Source organism: Megalobrama amblycephala, linkage group LG22, assembly GCF_018812025.1.
Source record: "Megalobrama amblycephala isolate DHTTF-2021 linkage group LG22, ASM1881202v1, whole genome shotgun sequence".
NCBI lineage: Eukaryota > Metazoa > Chordata > Actinopteri > Cypriniformes > Xenocyprididae > Megalobrama > Megalobrama amblycephala.
This window is the reverse complement of record NC_063065.1, coordinates 1,749,780-1,768,947: the sequence shown is the minus strand read 5'-3', so window position 1 is coordinate 1,768,947 and position 19,168 is coordinate 1,749,780. Positions and strand designations below refer to the sequence as shown.

Sequence of the window (19,168 nt, the reverse complement as noted above, 5' to 3'; positions counted from 1 at the left end):
GCACAAAATCTGACTGAACGGATAGGCCCTGAAATTTTCATTTGTTATTTTATCTACGGCTCATTATCTAGAATTCTGTAATGAAATGAAAGTAGCACGGTAAGATGGCATTTATTTTACTGAATTTGAATTAATGAACGTGAGAGAGAGAGAGAGAGTAGCCCAATAGTGAAACTTGTTGGTTTAATTACAAAAACAGCAAAGCTATCACCTCAATGCTGAGAAATAATGTAGCTTTCAGTAGCTACAGGCTATTTTATTTATAAAATTCATAATAATGTTAATTTCCAACTTTGGGTTCATTTTAAGCAAGCAATACAGTAATTTTTAAACAATAGTTGAGTTAAGGTAAAATTACCCAGCAGGTTAAGACAACCCAATTGCTGGGTTTGTCCATTTTCAACCCAATTTGGGTTGTTTTTAACCCAGCATTTTTTAGATTGTATATATAAAGTTCCCACCTCAATAAAAAAGCAAACATTCTTCCAAATACCTTCCTTCATCTCTCATCTCCATCACCATCTCTTTTTCTTTTCCTTTTCTTGCCCTGTATCTCCCTCAGCAAAGCTAAACTTTGATTGATAGTCTTTTCATTTTCGTGTCAGTGAAGAAAGTACACTCAAAAAAAACTCTTTGAACGAACATAAAAAAAATCATGGAAAGGATTTCCACATGATTAAGTTGCTTTATTTCAGCATTATGCAATTCTTTTATTCCAATTTAATGTACTTACGTTGGGTCAACACAGCCAACTTAGTTCTTATTAACATTAAAGGTTTATTTTTACTCTATGCAAAATCCTTGAGTTGTGACAAAACAACTGACTAAGGAAGAATCTATGTAAAATAGTTATGTCCAATTTACTGAATTCAATCATGGACAGTGGTTCCACATGATTGACACAAGTAAAATCCAATAGAATCAACCATGTTAAATTAACTAGAATCAACTGTGTTCATTTAAAATAAAATAAATAAAAAGCAATAAATAAAAAATAAATTGTTTTCATATACATTGATTTTTCCAATTAATTATTCTTGTTTAATTTTGTGATTTACATAATTGTTCTGTGTTAGAAATCTAGATGTGATACTGAACTCATCCTAAATTGCCTTAACCAAAAACATTGTAAAGCCTAAATTGACCATAAGTCCATAGGTAGCAATGGTTTTACAATCAACATAGACTTACAATGCTTTTGGGAAATGCAACCCAAAGCACTAACACAGTGATTACTTTCTTATTAAAGCAATTTGAAAGTTTGTTAGCAGGTCCTCAACCCAAGCACAAGTGCAACACTTCACAACAATGGTAACCCCAAAACTATTAATTAACAGAAACTTTTAAATACCAACATAATAGAACAGTAAACATTAAAAAGTCTTTCCATTTTCTCATCTTCCTAAAAACTGCTTAAAATAACACTTTATTTCAACATTTACACTCCTAGTTCAGCCCCTTTGCAAAGCATGTTGGGAAGTGAAAATCCTGTTTGATTGAGTCCTGGTTGGGTTTACTTGATTGAAACATGTTATTCCAATATGAAAACATCAAGTTAAGTCAAAAAGTAATCATTTCAAGTCAATTTAACATGTATCAATCACATTTAAACCAGAAACCTGATACAATGGTGTTGAATCAAAATAAGTTGTTTAAATAAACTGAACAGCATCAAAAATCATTTTTTTGAGTGTATAAATATAGGGTGAACTGATATATGTTTTATGAATCATATTCTTAGACAAGTGAATTTACTGAAGCCTATCAGGAAAGTTAGGCAACTAAGTAACTCATTAAATTCATTCACAAACATTCCTTATTAATATTAGGCTAATGGAAATATTGATGTTTCTTGTCTCGTGACAGTTACAAAAATACATTACATGATGAATCGCGTAAATTAAATATTTTCAATTTGTGAAATTAGACAAAAGTTTATTAGTTTGCATCCCTGATTATTTCTGTTGTCGTTTAACATTTCTATCGTAAAACAACTGTCAAATATTAAATGTTTAGTTTAGCTACACCTACATATCTCGCCTATCTCTAGTTTGGATACTATATACAATATACAAAGTATACTTAAAGTAGCCTAAATTGTAAATAGAAAGTTTGGTACACTTACAGTGCCTATATTCCGTGTTCTTCTGAAAGCAGTCTTCAACTGGGTCTCACTCACAGTGGTAATTATAGCCAACCCACAGATGCAGAAATCACGTGAAGGATAACTTGCTGCCTAGAGAAAAGAACATGTTTACCCAAGGATTTTCTTTTCGATGAGTTAGCCTAATATGGCATGAACTACAACGAGCCAAAATCCTCCTTTCATGGATACCTATAGTGTTGGGGGTTTTCTTGTGGAGGTGCTCAAATTATAAATCATGTAAGAAGAAAGCCAAAGCAGTGGTGCCTGGCAAAAGGACAGGGAATACATACATAAGCTATGACTAGACTATACAAATCTGCAAACAGCTATAACCACACCATCACTGATTAGAGGTCCAGAGTTCTGTTGTAGACAGGGCGAATGATGTTTCTGTGATCCGATACATCCTTTCAGGTTATTGGGGTCCCCGGGGGTTTATCAGCTGATAATTTTCAATGCACATTTAAGAGTGCAGGTTGCAATTATTATTAACAACAATGGAAAGATGAGGCTTATCAGTATGTCACAAAATCACCCTCTTTGGACTTTGTTTTCTGTTTTGCACATTTCCTGTCAGTCTGTCATCATAGTTTTGCATTTCGATTCACAAGCTTGCAATTCAATTTGATAGGCTATCAGTTATTTTGGTTATACTGTATATCAGGTACAGTACTCAAGAAAAAAAAATGCTGTAAATATACATGGGAATCATATTAATATTATATTAATTAAAATGAACTGATTTGTATACAAGGTTAAATTCCACTTAAGGACATTTTTATAATAATAAAGTTATAATAGGTTTACTAAATTTAAAATTATTTATATTTCTATTCGTTTTTTGAAACATAAACATTTAAATGGTGGCTGTCATCTTTATGGATTTATTCAAACATGCATTAAAGAACATTAAAAATTAGAATTAATATGTAATATGGTGCATATATTTAGCTAAATGCTCCACTTTTCTAGCTGACTAATGAGTTTATGGTAACTAAATATGTTTTTCTGAGGTAAATGTGACGTTATCAGCTTTTTATTGACTTCTTTCCGAGGTTGAAGCACTGATTGAGCGATTACACGAGACACGATACGGATTTGCTGTATCTTTTTACCATACCTTTAGATGATCACTTATGCTTATTTCGCGCTGTAACCCGGTGTTAAAACGGAGGAGAGGATCAGTTCACGTGCGCTTCACGCTGCCTCTTCTCTTAACTGAGCTGCGCTACAGCAATCTGTTACAGTGTATGGTCACGACGACACATCAAAGAGCGGCGAATCCGTATGCTCGCGCTTTTTTAAGGCATATACCTGTAGATTACACCAGTGTGGGGTCCCCCTCGGGAGAAATTGCGTGCGTGCTTTGCGTGGTGGGTAAACACGCTACTGCTTTCAGATAACTGGTGCTCACATCAGAGTCAAATGAAATCTCTGTAGTATAGGGTGAACACCTGGCTCTTGTTCTGTTGCAGGTCAGCAGAACTGATTTTGCGGGACAATGAGGGACACGAGGAAGAGATAACTTACTATTATCATACTAGGCGAATAGATGTTGATTTATAGTTGACCCTTTGCAATGATGTTAACATGCTTTAAATTGCGAATGGGCTTTATAAAATGTTAATGACGGCGCTGTGAACGTCACTCAGTTTGACAGAGTATGATACAAACTAATTTTTTTAACAGCACGGACCTGTTCAATCTAAATATAATGAAGTGAAAATAATAATCTAATCGTTAAAAAGCACATAAATTGCATTAGGACACACTCGAACGATTAAATGTCTTCTTACCGGATTCAGAGCATCTTGAATTTTTATTTTTATTTTTATTTTTTGTCTGATCTGGCAGCTTCGAGCCTTCTCGTTGTAGAACTGCTATAGTTCACTTTTGAGTTCAACAGTTGCTCGGTTCCTTGTCTCCACGCAGCGGTGATCAGAGAAAATGCTACGCTGATAACAAAATGTGCAAATTCTATTTAAGAATGTAGTAAAACTCTATGGAGAAAGGCAAACATGATCTAAAAAAGCCACATAAACTAAACAGACTGATAAAAAGAGAGGAAAACATCGTTCTGCACCAAAATAAATTGGAAAGATTTACTCATGACCATCTTTACCTTCACTTTCTGTTGTATTTATTGTGGTAAATTTCAACTAGAATTTATAATAGATAATCTGTTAAGGGAATACATTTTTCACTAAAGATTTATATTACAACTGCATGTTGTAGCTATAGTTTCTACAGTAAATGTATATGTTGTTATTTTTCATAACAAATGCTAAATATAAAAAATATAGAAAGAAATAAGTTAACATTGGCCTAAACATGGTAATAAGGAGCCATCAATGGTCTTACCTTTAATTATAACAAATGCTATAGTTAAACAATTACAAGTGAGGACCTTCTTGAATTATTGACTAAACAGTTGGTTTTCCCAATGTGTAAAATGTGTTCTGCTAATAATGACAGATATTAGGAAAAACCTGGCTTTCAGATATTCCAAGAGATGACAGGAAATTAAAAATTTTAAGTAAAGATAGTTTGACTTCCCATGACACTTTGTTAACTAGGCTGCTACTTTAACAAATTTGCATGCGTGGATGATACCACAAAAGACCTTTTTGCAAAAACACCCCCAAAGAACTAAACTCCACCCTTCATGGATACCACAACAACGAGACTGTATATAATCTCCATCCTACTTGTCAGACTGGCTGACTGCGCTGCGTCTCTGCAGTTGGATAATTCTTCAAATTATAAATCACTTGATTTAAAATTTGTATCTTCACCATCATATATTTTTGGCTGACTTAGTTGCTGCTGGACAGTACACAAGTAAGCAGCCTACCAACTTTTCCTTTCAGGATATTATTTTATTATAACAATAATTGTATTATATACAATAAAACATCATTTTTAAATTTTGGATTTAATTAATGTCATCTTACGCTATTGTCAGTCATTGTCCAAATTGATGTATTGCTTGCTTTTGATTATTAAAAGTGTAACCATTAGAAAACAGTTAAACAGCATGCACGTAATGTTCTGGGAAGGTTAGTTTGTGGTTAAAAAGCTAAAAATAACCACTGTGTCTACACCAGGCATAAACGGCATGACACAACAGATGCAAACATAACCCATTATATATAGTGATAAAATATTGCCATTGAGTCATTTAAAACATTACCTCAATAAATGTACTTCTGTTATAGTTCTTACAGTTGGACACTTGCAGTGTACGATCATTATAAACATGGCTGATTCCAAAGGTGAGTCACTTTCCATTTCAAACTAATTAATTTAGCCTGAAATAACAGTTCTGTGTGTATACATTACATATGCCGGGAATGTTAATAGGTGGAGACCCAGCTAACAGAATTTTGTTATAAGAACATTCTCTAAATATTCAGTGTTGTTCTGGGAACATTAAAAACATCCAGTTTTCTTGATGTTACAGGAACGTTTTTATAAGGTATAACGTTCCTCAAACATTCTTTCAACTTTGATTGAGAATTCAACATTGTAGGAACGTTGATTTGTAACATTCCAAGAACATAAAATATCCAGTTTCCTTAATGTTAGTTGAATGTTATTTAAAGGTTATTGTGATGTTCCTGAAACATTCTTTCAATCATTCAAACACCTGCTGTGAACAAACACTGAAAGAAAGAGAAATAAGAAAACAAACTAACTTTCTTCAGCCACAGCCTTAGATGATCTGAAGATAAAAGACATTAAATCTCTGGAGATCTGATTAAACAACTCCACAAACAGCATTACCAGCTTCACTTAATACTAACCAGACTGACTTTATTTCTGTCACACGTCTACAGAAGCTCTTATTGATAATTAACAGAAGTTTAGATGTTTGGTTTGAGGTCACCATCATGGGGATCAGTGTTTGCTTTAGTTGAGCTCTTGACCCCTGAGTATTATAGAGTTGCTTCTTCGTAACAGACAAACAACTGCAATTAAGGTCTTCTGCATGTTTGAGCTGCCCTGTAGATTAGCAAGAAACATTGAGAGGAATCAAGACTCAGCAGGCTGGCACATAACCACCCATACATACACACACATGCTTTAATTAAAAGAAGTTAAAACCAAAACTGAACAATATCCTTTTACTTATGCAGTACTGACCCGTTTCACCTATTGTTTGAATTTCAGTGGTTGTTATCCATCACTAATGTTTGGTTTGTATCTCAGAGCTTGTCATTTGTGATTCACCATGCACTGAAAAAATGGCAGTGGTGAGGTTGTTGAATTTTTAAATATGCATTCCGTATTTCCTACATGATTAAGTTATGTTTCTCATCTAAACATAATTGAATCTTGTTCAATTTATTTATTTATTAAGAATGTTCAATCAATTAAAATTAGTCGTGTTGAAGCTAAATAAAGTAGTTATGAAACTGCTGCAAATCACCATTTTGTCTGGTGCTTTAAACGGGATCATCTTGAACAAGCCTACTACCTTCGATGAAAGACATTTAATCTCTCAAGATCTGATTAAACAACTTTACAAACTCTTCAACACATTACCAGCTTCACTCATTATTAACCAGATTGACTTTATTTCTGTCATACATCTACAAAAGTTCTTACTGAGAATTAACAGATGTTTAGATGTTGATGATTTGTTGAGATTTATTTGAAGTTACCATCTTTTAAGTCAGTGTTGGCTTTAATTGGGCTCTTTATTGCATCAGCTGTTTTCTGCCTGCTGAAATTGAGTGTTTTTGAAACGTTTGTTATGGCACAAAAGTCAAGAGAATGTATGATAAAGTGCTGATGGTTAAGTGATGTTAGGGATCATTTAGTGACTTGATCTTATTCAGAGTTTAATCTCTGATGAAATGGATGATGCATTATTAGCTTTGTGCTGTTGAACTGTGATTCTACAACATGAGAACCAGCAGTGCTGTGGCAATCAGACGATATGAATTTATCTGCATCATGCTGACTCATACAGACATTAAGAATCAACGTAGGAATCACAACAATGGTGACAGTTCCTTTTTCCCCTTTTTTAAGGCTTAATACTGCAATGCATGCTGGGTACTAACCTAATACAAACTTCATCCATGGCTCCCAAGTAATTTTTTTTTTATTTAGACAAAAGTAATGTTAAATTAACATTTAACAAAAAGCATTAATACAATATTTAAAAATCATGTTCATTTGACACACATAAATTAGGCAACCAGAATGAAGATAAATCATGTTGAGAAAACATAAAATAAATATGTGCAACCAATGTACGTATTTTTTTGTTAATCTAACACATTTTTTTTTTCAGTGTGGAGTCCAGAGTTCGTCCAGGATCTTCTTCCGTCTGCACAGCGAACGGCTCTCCTCTATCATCTGTCTTACCTGTGTTTGGGAGGCTTCCCAAAGCTGGAGTATATGATCAGAGAGAGAGCTCTTGAAACACAAATGCTGTTTGGATCCTCTGAAACTGTTCTGCTGAAGGTGAGACATAATGAATCATATCATAACCATCAATGTCAACAATCAGAGGTGTCCATCTGGCCTTCCGATTTAAAAGTTCCATTTTAAGGTATTTTCTCCTTTAAGACTTCAATGTAAACACCCACTAGCATTTATAAAAGCATTATATATATATATATATATATATATATATATATATATATATATGGGAAAGTATTAAGTGAATAACTGTTTTTAAAACTCAGGATTATGAATAATGACAATACAGCCATGCATGTTTGAGCTAGAGTCTGAGCCTGATTTAGAACCACCTTTACCTAATCATGAAAACTGCGGATTACTGCATTAAATGTAGATCTACTCCTTGTGTCTCAAAGATTTCTATTATCAACATGCTTTTGCAGCATTGAGCATTGTAGCCAATGCAGTGAACAATTACCGGTGCTCACTAAATTCTGCACTCTCGTGAATACGCTTATGATCATAACAAATAATGTGCAGACATGATATTTTCAGTGTGTGAACAGCACAGACCACATGGAATCTGATCTTTTTGATTCTGATATGGGCCACTTCCATATTTGGTCTCATGTTTTCCATTATAAGACTGAATGGAATCAGCGAAGGATGTGAAGCCAGGGAACCGAATGGAACCAATGCAGAAGGAAGGGCTAGGAGAATGGATAAAAGCAGGGAAGGAAGTGGAGCCAGGGAACTTGATGTAACCACCAAAGCATCGTTAGCCAACTATGGCCGCAAGTCCCATTGAACTCTATTGGGAACGACGGAACTTGCGACCATAGTTCACTTTGGGAAATGCACCCCAGATTAGGTGTAGCAAGGAGACCGGATGGAAACAAGAAAGGACAGGTAAAGAGGCGGAGCCAGGGAACTGGATGGAACCAGTGGAGGAGGTGGGACTAGAAGACAGGATGGAACCAGGAAAGGAGGCGGAGCCAGGGAACTGAGGAGCAGTCTAAAAACAAGTTGATCCATGAAGATAATAATAATCCAATGGCAAACTTAAACATGCCGGCTTTGTATCAAAAGACAAAGACAACAACCTACAGTGAACTGAAGAACTAAGGAGAACAAGTACACAGGACAATGTTGACTCAAACTAGATACAATCGAGCAAAAACTCATCGAAAAAAACTTCAAAATTAGAGTCTCAGAACAGAAATGAACACGACTTGGAATATGGTTCACAAGTTACACAGACTACAGTTATGATACTGCTTTGGTGCTTTTAACTCTTCTACTGTTAAGTGGTCACTGGTCACTGTGAATTGTCATGACTTATAAAGAGTTTTCTTGTAGTGTGTCTGCACGAGTTGCAACCTGGTCTGCTCCCTGTTCCCGATGCTGAGGAATGCCGTTCAGAAGAACAAACCCGTTCTGGCTGTGAAGTACCTGGAGAAAGCCAGAACGTGGATCAATGACATCATTAGAGCCGTGGATGACATGGTGAAGAGGTGAAAACATTAGTTTATTTGAATATTTGAAGTATGTATCTTCTTATAAAAAAAGTGTTCCTGTGGCTCAAGTGTGTGGTTGCCAAGATACAGGGGGGTGGGTCACCCACTGGCTTATCTTATCCCACTCTCCCCCTATTTCACAGATAAAAAATCTTTATAAGTTTTTGTCTTTTAGAAAAACATTGTCTTGAAAAGCAAGAAAATACAACTAGCAAATTGTTTTTATTTTTTAATCATGAATGTTTAGTGAGCTTTGTTTTAAAATAGATTGAAGTCCTAATATCTTTATACATATATCATTGTGAGTCGTGCGGCTCTGAAAACTTGAAACAGAGTAGCACCATATCTCAGTCAGGAATTACACACAGTGATGTATAAATCATATAATTGTACTCCTATCATTTATGCACCATTTTCAGGTATGATCAACAAAACAAAAGTGTGGCGTCGTGCACCAGTGACGTGATTCAAGAACAAAAAGAGACAGAAGTAAAACTAACTCAACACTCTGAAGAGATGAAGAGTCTGGAGGAGGCCGTGGCCAAGCTTGAAGAGGAGCTGAGAAAAACTGCCCAAAATGTAGAGGAAATTGAGAAAAAAATTGATGGAATAAACTCTGAGCTGCAGGATCATATTAAAGAACTTTCTAGAAACAACATTGGTATGAGTATCCTGGCTGTTTTGGTGCCATTTATTGGACCCCTTATTCAGTCCATTTATGATACTTCTCCTGGTGTTGCTGCTCAAACTCAATATCTCAACGCCGAACTGTCCCGTCTCACCTCTGAAAAGAGTAATCTGCGAAACAGAGAGTGGAACATCCAAGTCAAACTGACTGACCTTCAGCTGAAGTTGGCGATTTCCAAAATACAGATGGGTGAAAGATTTTCTCATGAACTTGTGCTGAAGCACCTAAAGGAACACATACAGAATACATATCATGGCTTTTACAAGTTCATGAGATCATGAGAGTTTAAATCAAAATCCGTTGTATGTTGTTTGTCCAGGTGTGATTCCCAGTCCTGTCCACCTGAACGATGTCCAGAAGTGCCTTTCTCGAATCCAGAAAATTCTGGTTCAGCTTAAAATGTTCTGGGAGAAAGTGGGTGTTGCGTTGGACACACTGAAAGACAAGACCTTTGCTGGAGATGCACTGATTGAAGAGCTGGATGACCTGAAGGAGGAGTTTCTGACCTCTATTAAAACAGCAGGAATGGTAACTTAAATGCTTATTAAAGTTTATTATGTCCCTGATTATTATTAAGTAACTCTATAAGAAACTAAAAAGAAACTTTTTTTATTTTTTATTTTATTTTGGGTATTATTGATAGTGCTGCCAGATTGGGTGAATTGTTTTGAATTTAATTGTGCAGGTCAAAATTGGACAAAATTTCAAACACTAAAATTGTACAGGCTAATTGGCTAACAAACAAAAACCCAAATGTGCATATACTCCATTCAGTTATCATCCCACATAGCATTTTTTTTTTTCTGGCCCAGTTACGGTCCACACAACCCCATTTCCCTCGGCCCTCATACCGTTAAAGAATGACGGCCCATTTGTGGCCCAGACTAGACACGCATCTGTACCGAACTGTGATGGGCAGTAGATACTAGATGAGTATGACTAGAAAAAACTATATGCATGAACATTCTGTTTTTTTAGGGTGTCATCTTCCTGTTTTTGGTTTGTTTACATGTCCTTGGTCCATGTTGCATTCATATATCATTCGAACCACACGAGAGTTCGTTTGAACCCTCCAGGACCGAGTGCCAGCGACTGTGTCATAATAAAAGTCCCGCTGCTCGTGAGGCGTGTGTCGATCAGTCGCTCCAGCTCCTCGTTCAGCTCCACAACACTCGCTCCTGCTCTGCTTCATACTACAGTAACGTTAATAATCGCATCCATGAACATGATTTCTTCCTATCCCTATTCTTTTGCACCGTCCGTTGAGATGAAGACCACACGTCTCAAACATGGCATCATCAAGTTACACCTTTGTTTTGAATAGCCCTAGCAGACAGAAATCCTACATATTGCACCTTTCTGAGACAAACAAAATAATTTAGCCGCAAGCATATAAGTAAAACATATGTAAATTATACAGAAACTCAAAATTTCTTCCACAGCTTGATCCAGCCTGAAAAATACAGTTTTTTGTCATGATTCAAGCGTTTAGAAACAAAATTTATGAGACAGATGTTGTCAGGTTTCATTGGTGATTTCAAATAAGAAATTTAATTGAAAGCTTGGGAATTTGATGTTTCTCCATTAAAAGAGATAGGAGCTGCACTTGAATGCCCGAGAGGTGTTTTAAAGATGGCTGCCGAGTGAAATTACTTGTCTGGCTCAAAATATTGGTGGAGAAAGACATATAGTTCATCATGACACTGTAATATACATCATACACCTGCTATATTGTTAAATCTACACGATTTTTCATATCAGCAGAAAACTATACAGGGATAACCTTGTTTAAGAGCCGTCATAGTTAATGATATGCCGGCGCATTGACGTGATTGGTTACAATGTACCAACGTGTGACGTCAGAAACACCAGTGATTTCAAACCGCATGTCTTTAGATCACTGCAGTTTTAAAGAGAAGATACTCAGCAATGGTGTTGACTGATGAATTTGTCTTAAAGCATATTAAAAACACCACACAAACAGCATTAAAAATTTATTTTCCCCACATTGGACTTTAAGAGCAGGAATAAAAAAAGCTGCAAACCTAAGAGTCTCTCAGTTGTGTCTAAGTTGCAGTGCTGCACAATAACCAGAGACTCCAGTTGTTGTCCTAGAACATGCTTTAATCATGGCTGGAGGACAGAGAATCCCACCAGCAAAAAGAATTCAACCGTTTAATTAACAGTGTGATTAATGCTGCCTTCAATCTTTCAGTACTGGAAGACATTTGGTGAATGCTGTCAGAGGGCACAGGGCATCTTCAGCATTCAGAATAAGGATGCTTATCAATTCCTGGAGATCAATCCATCTTCACTCTCAGAGGATGAAAGGATGGAGCATTATGAGTGTATCATGGAGAAGCTGAAGAATATCAATCCTCAGGGCTCGACCACAGCCACCATCACTGAGTGACAGACAGAGATCTGACGCTTCTTTCACACTTTAAACGCTCTTTATAAGGTATATGCATATTAATGCAATTAACTTGTCATTTTTGTAATGCTTTTTAATCATTATAACTGCTCTCTTACATGCTCAATTACACTTCCACATGCATATTTTAAATTGAGTTGATGTTAGGAATGTATTTCTCTATCTCTATTAAAATTGCTTTGCATTTCATTATGGTTTATAAATCGCGTGGTCTGGTCACATGACCAATGCTTAAAAGACATTAAACATTCATTGCAGCAAAATCATTCAAAAAGTCTTTCTCTAATTTGTAAGTGCATCTGGAGAAAAGAATCATCATATCAATAATTCAGCTGCTATATTGCTAAATCTAAATATAAACAGAAAAATATACTGAGATAACCTGGCTTCTCTTGAGACTCCCAGCACAGTAATGATATGCTAAAACCTGCCGGCACGCTGACGTGATCGGTTACAGGCAGCACTGGAAATGGCTGATATTCACTAAGGGGACTCTAGTTGAAAAGATTTTTTGTTTGTTTGTTTTACTTTCAATGACTTCAATGACTCGTCAATATTCTATAATAACATTAAACATATATAACATTTCCTCCAAACAATGTTTTCTTAAACATCAAGATGGTCAATGAACTGTAGAATATTTTGGATGCCAACCTCTCAGTTCACTGCTTAAAAAATCAACTATTATAAACATGTTTAAAGTTGAATCCAGTTTTAAGGGAAGCTGTGCATTCTAAAAATCATAACGATTTGGATAACAATGTATCTAGAATATCTAATAATATTGACTCATCCCTTTTCTTAAACAATGGTTAAAAGGGTTGAAATTTATTTATTTTTAATTTATCATTTTATATATTTTATAATCTGCTGAATCTATTTTTTTTTCTCAGAATTTAAAGAGTATTAATGAGTTGATCTCTCACTCTGCCTATCTTAGAAATGGCTCGGAATGGGGCGCTTGTGGATTTGCATAATAAGCTTGTTTGTCTAACTGCATCACATTACAGGTCAAACCCCACTGAATGATTTATCCAAAACCATCATGGACCAAAACATTAAATCAGCCTAAACATGAATTTAAAACAAAAGATTAAACAAGTAATTTAATGTTATAAATCAGTCTATTTAGAAATGTGTAAAATGTTTTAAAAGCATATTAAAAATATTTTTAATTGTAATTTTAAATTGCATTAATTTATTAATTTAAAACAATTAATTAAAAATCGTTTGAAATGAATGAAGACAGTGTTTTTTGAACAAATCTCTTGAATTAAACGATTCTGTGATACATCAAATACATTTTAACAGTCACTGGTTGCCATCTACTGGTATAACAGTGTAATGACATTAGTTTCAAAGGTCATTTAATCATTTTGATGGCTAAAATCATAGAGCTCCAGAGTTTGACATCACGTAATCTAAACTCCGCCACTTTGGCAGGCCATCAGGAGAGAGCGCTAGAGAGGCTGTAGCATTGGTATCAATAGTAGTCGAACAATAATTTAAAACCAGACATGTTTAGACCTTACAAAACTTATGCTGGACAGCTGCTGTGTGCCAGAATGCCAGAACAGGTGGAGGAAAACAAAGGGGAAATCATATTCCTAAGGATCTCGATCAGGGCCGGCCCAATCCTTAATGGGACCCTAACCAGAATTTTATATGGGGGTCCCTTGGTTAAAAAAAAAAAAAAAAAAAAAAAATATATATATATATATATATATATATATATATATATATATATATATATATATATATATAAAGAAATGTAAATGTACGAAATGCAAATATTAAATTAAATACTTAAATAATGACATAAAATGAAGTTCAGATGGACCTGTAACAAGATACCAGTAATACATTTATTAACATTAAAGGGTTAGTTCACCCAAAAATGAACATTCTGTCATTTATTACTCACCCTCATGCCGTTCCACACCCGTAAGACCTTCATTCATCTTTGGAACCAAATTAAGATATTTTAGTTGAAATCGATGGCTCAGTAGCCTGAATAGCCAGCAATGACATTTCCTCTCTCAAGATCCATTAATGTACTAAAAACATATTTAAATCAGTTCATGTGAGTACAGTGGTTCAATATTAATATTATAAAGCCACGAGAATATTTTTGGTGAATGCTGTCAGACAGCACAGGGCATCTTTTTCGGCAAAAAAACAAAATAACAACTTATATAGTGATGGCCTGATTTCAAAACACTGCTTCAGGAAGATTCGGAGCGTTATGAATCTTTTGTGTCGAATCATGATTCGGATCGCGTGTCAAACCGCCAAACTGCTGAAATCACGTGACTTCTGGCGCTCCGAACTGCAGATTCGACACACAGATTCACAATGCTCCGATGCTTTCTGAAGCAGTGTTTTGAAATCGGTCATCACTAAATAAGTCGTTATTTTGTTTAATTAAGATTAACGAAGGTCTTACGGGTGTGGAACGGCATGAGGGTAAGTAATAAATGACAGAATTTTCATTTTTGGGTTGAACTAACCCTTTAAAGGAATAGTTTGCCCAAAAAGTGAAAATTCTGTCATTTACTCACTCTCAACCTGAATGAGTTTCTCTCTTCTGTTGAACATAAACATAACATTGACTTCCATAGTATATTTTTTCTATGAAGTCAATAGGGACCAGCAACTGTTTAGTTACCCACATTCTTCAAAATGTTCAGCAGAAGAAAGAAATTATTACAGGTATGGAACAACATGAGAAAGAGTTAGCTGCATTACACGCAGGACTGAAACGGTGAAAAAGGCATCTCTATCATTAATTTTGAATATGGCTTGTCTTGAAAAACTAAAGCCGGGTTCACACTGTGCGATTTATAACAGTCCTTTACGATAGTTGCTTGTCATACTGTACGAACATGATCCTCATGTCACACTGTGGGATCTCAGCTTTAAAATAAACCTGAAATATATTTTAAAATAACACAGGTGAAAAAAAGTACACTTCCATAATGTACTTAAAGTGCTCTATTTTCACGCACTAATTTTGGTGCTTAATATAAACTAAAAATTCTTCTTTTTGTACTTTTAGTGTACTACAAATGTTAACTAAATGTATGTTAAAAGCACATTTAGTTCATATTTCATGGTGTTTCAAAATAGCACAGTTGAGCACACTTAGGTGTTCTTAAGATGATCTTAAACTAAAGAAGAATAGTTAGTATATTTAGTACAAAATTTGTGTGTGAAAATAGAGCACTTTAAGTACATTATGGAAGTGTTTTGTTTTGTTTTTTTTACCTGGGAATGTTCAAGTAAGGACACTAAAAATTACACAGAAGTTTAAATATTTTTAACTATTTAGAAAACTATTTTAAAGTGTTAAAAGTCGTATTGTGAAAATAGGTAAAAGCATGATGCAAATATACTTTTTACATATTTAAAGATGGTAAAAAAAAATTTGTAAGCATATTTGCAATGTACTACTGAAAAGAAAAATATTATATTTTATAATATAATAAAAAAAATTCATTCAGAAAACCCATCAACAGTGAAAAGAAATGTTTATTTATGCTTGAATATAAGTGTCTCATAGCATATACAAGGCCTCTTAAACAAGGCTCTCGGCTCTGTTACTGTTTGAAGGCCTCAAAAACCTCTTATGAAACTATTGTCCCATCCCATTTTATTTATTTGAACCACTCTTTGTGCTTCAGTATTTGTGAGACAAGTATTGGAAAATAACACAATGTTAAAGACCTCTTTTGTTACGAAGTTGGAAAATATTTTCAGCTTGTTATGAATCTATATGAAGAGATTTCAGAATAGTTTGAATATTCATCATCATCATTTTTCTCTATTACTGTGAATGTGCAGTTACGGGAAAGAATGGAAAAATGTGTAGGGGAGGGGCCCTCAGGTAATTGGCCCCAGGGCCTTGGCAAGTCATAATTCCATCCTTGATTCACCACATCATCACATGATATCTGATTTGAGGCATAAATACTGCTGTCTGTAAGCGTAAGACAGCTGAAGTCTTTCAGGAGAACACAGAAAATACGGTAAGTGTATTATACTTTCTATTCACAATTTACTTTAAATATACTTTGTAGTGGCTATCCTAATTAGGTTAAACCAACTAGCATTACAAAAATTAACTATGGTTTTATTATCGCAAAAATCGCATTTACCATTTGTAAAATCAAAGTTTACTACAAATACCATGGTTACACTTAAAAAAAGTGTGCTTTTATATACTTCTTTTAAACTAAAAATAAAGTGTACTTTCAGTCTACTTTTTATGTACAAACCCGATTCCAAAAAAGTTGGGACACTGTACAAATTGTGAATAAAAACAGAATGCAATGATGTGGAAGTTTCAAATTTCAATATTTTATTCAGAATACAACACAGATGACATATCAAATGTTTAAACTGAGAAAATGTATCATTTTAAGGGGAAAAATAAGTTGATTTTAAATTTCATGGCATCAACACATCTCGAAAAAGTTGGGACAAGGCCATGTTTACCACTGTGTGGCATCCCCTCTTCTTTTTATAACAGTCTGCAAACGTCTGGGGACTGAGGAGACAAGTTGCTCAAGTTTAGGAATAGGAATGTTGTCCCATTCTTGTCTAATACAGGCTTCTAGTTGCTCAACTGTCTTAGGTCTTCTTTGTCGCATCTTCCTCTTTATGATGCGCCAAATGTTTTCTATGGGTGAAAGATCTGGACTTGCAGGCTGGCCATTTTCAGTACCCGGATCCTTCTTCTACGCAGCCATGATGTTGTAATTGATGCAGTATGTGGTCTAGCATTGTCATGTTGGAAAATGCAAGGTCTTCCCTGAAAGAGACGACGTCTGGATGGGAGCATATGTTGTTCTAGAACTTGGATATACCTTTCAGCATTGATGGTGCCTTTCCAGATGTGTAAGCTGCCCATGCCACACGCACTCATGCAACCCCATACCATCAGAGATGCAGGCTTCTGAACTGAGCGCTGATAACAACTTGGGTTGTCCTTGTCCTCTTTAGTACGGATGACATGGCATCCCAGTTTTCCAAAAAGAACTTCAAATTTTGATTCGTCTGACCACAGAACAGTTTTCCACTTTGCCACAGTCCATTTTAAATGAGCCTTGGCCCAGTGAAAACGCCTGCGCTTCTGGATCATGTTTGGATATGGCTTCTTTTTTGACCTATAGAGTTTTAGCCGGCAACGGCGAATGGCACGGTGGATTGTGTTCACCTGACAATGTTTTCTGGAAGTATTCCTGAGCCCATGTTGTGATTTCCATTACAGTAGCATTCCTGCATGTGATGCAGTGCCGTCTAAGGGCCTGAAGAATCACGGGCATCCAGTATGGTTTTCCGGCCTTGACCCTTACGCACAGAGATTGTTCCAGATTCTCTGAATCTTTGGATGATATTATGTACTGTAGATGATGATAACTTCAAACTCTTTGCAATTTTTCTCTGAGAAAATTAATAAGTTGCAAATTGGTCCATCCAGCTGTTCCTTATATGTACATTTAACTTTTCCAGCCTCTTATTGCTACCTGAAAAATTATACCCAAATACTGGCACAAGAACACCCTTCCAATGGATTTACCATCTGACCTGAAAACACTAGCATCATTAACCATCTGCAAGCAAACCTTCTGGAAAAACAATGCAATCTGAAGCTTTTGCACTGCCTATAGGGAGCATATGAATAAATAATAGAGTCATCTGATTACAAGTGTAGCTTGAATGTCTTTTTTTCAACATCATTTGTAAAAATAGAAAATAAAACAGTTCCCAAAATGGAACCCTGAGGAACGCCTGAACTTATCTCAAGAAAACCTGATTTTTCAACATAGAAACACTGTGTTAGGTCTACAAAATAGTTAATAAATGATATCTATAATGCACTAGAAACACAACAATTCTGCGCAGCTATTTTTATTGACCTTGCTAAAGCGTTTGACACAGTTGAACCATTCTGTACTATTATCTAGGTTAAAGTAATATTGGTGTGTCAAATCCAACTTTATCTTGGTTTTTTAATTATTTATCTAATAGATCCCAATATGTAAAGATTGATCAGCAATTATCTGAACCATTAACTATTAACACGGGTGTTCCACAAGGCTCTGTGTTAGCGTCAACTTTGTTTTCAATCTATATTAACAATATCTCTCAGGTGATCTGTAGTCAGAAAACCTATATCCATTTATATGCAGATGATACTATTCTTTACGTTGTAGGATCATCATACGATGAAGTCTTAAACCGGGTACAGGACTGTTTTAATAAAATTCAAGAAGCTTTTAATGAATTCAAATTGGTTCTAAATAGTACAAAAATGAAAGTAATGTGGTTCGGGAAAAATCAACAAGGTAGATTTTAGATATTACATCCTTAGATGGGGCAAAAATTGAAGTAGTACCTTCATATAAATATCTCGGAATTTGGCTCGATAGTTCTTTGACTTTCACTTATCATATAAATCAACTTCAGAAGAAAGTTAAATCAAGATTTAGTTTTTTATATCGAAACAGATCTGTATTTACTATATCAGCTAAGAAATATCTCGTTGAATCCACTGTTTTACCCTTGTTTGATTACGGTGATGTGATATATAGAAATGCACGTAAAGGTGTTCTGGAACAATTAGATGTGTTGTATCATGCAGCAATTAGATTGATTACTAATGCACCCTACAGAACCGCATCATTGTGAACTATATTCTTCTCTGAACTGGACATCATTGCATACAAGACGAGAAATACACTGGTATATCTTTATTTATAAAGCTTTACTAGGGTTACTACCAAATTATCAAAATTTTACTGCAATTACAAACTAATACATATGCAACTAGATCATCTAATTATATCTCCTTGACTATTCCTAGAAAGAAAACTACTTATGGTCGTTCTGCTTTCGAATTTACTGCCCCAAATGATTGGAATGTATTACAGAAGTTATTGAAATTAGAGACATATATTTCA

General features: G+C 35.1%; 1 protein-coding gene and 1 long non-coding RNA gene across 2 annotated transcripts; both read left to right on the top strand.

Moving 5' to 3' along the window:
* The first annotated feature begins 4,829 nt into the window (after positions 1 to 4,829).
* Positions 4,830 to 12,469, top strand: LOC125258074. Its single transcript, XM_048174897.1, has 7 exons — positions 4,830 to 4,987; positions 5,365 to 5,421; positions 7,452 to 7,624; positions 8,924 to 9,078; positions 9,501 to 9,958; positions 10,089 to 10,297; positions 11,985 to 12,469. The coding sequence occupies exons 2-7, from the start codon at positions 5,406 to 5,408 to the stop codon at positions 12,180 to 12,182; spliced, it is 1,209 nt and encodes a 402-aa protein (XP_048030854.1). The 5' UTR covers positions 4,830 to 4,987; positions 5,365 to 5,405; the 3' UTR covers positions 12,183 to 12,469.
* A 3,656-nt stretch (positions 12,470 to 16,125) lies between these two features.
* LOC125258090 lies at positions 16,126 to 17,907 on the top strand. Its single transcript, XR_007182531.1, has 2 exons — positions 16,126 to 16,231; positions 17,718 to 17,907. It is a non-coding gene; the product is annotated as an uncharacterized LOC125258090 (long non-coding RNA).
* The last annotated feature ends 1,261 nt before the right edge of the window (positions 17,908 to 19,168 follow it).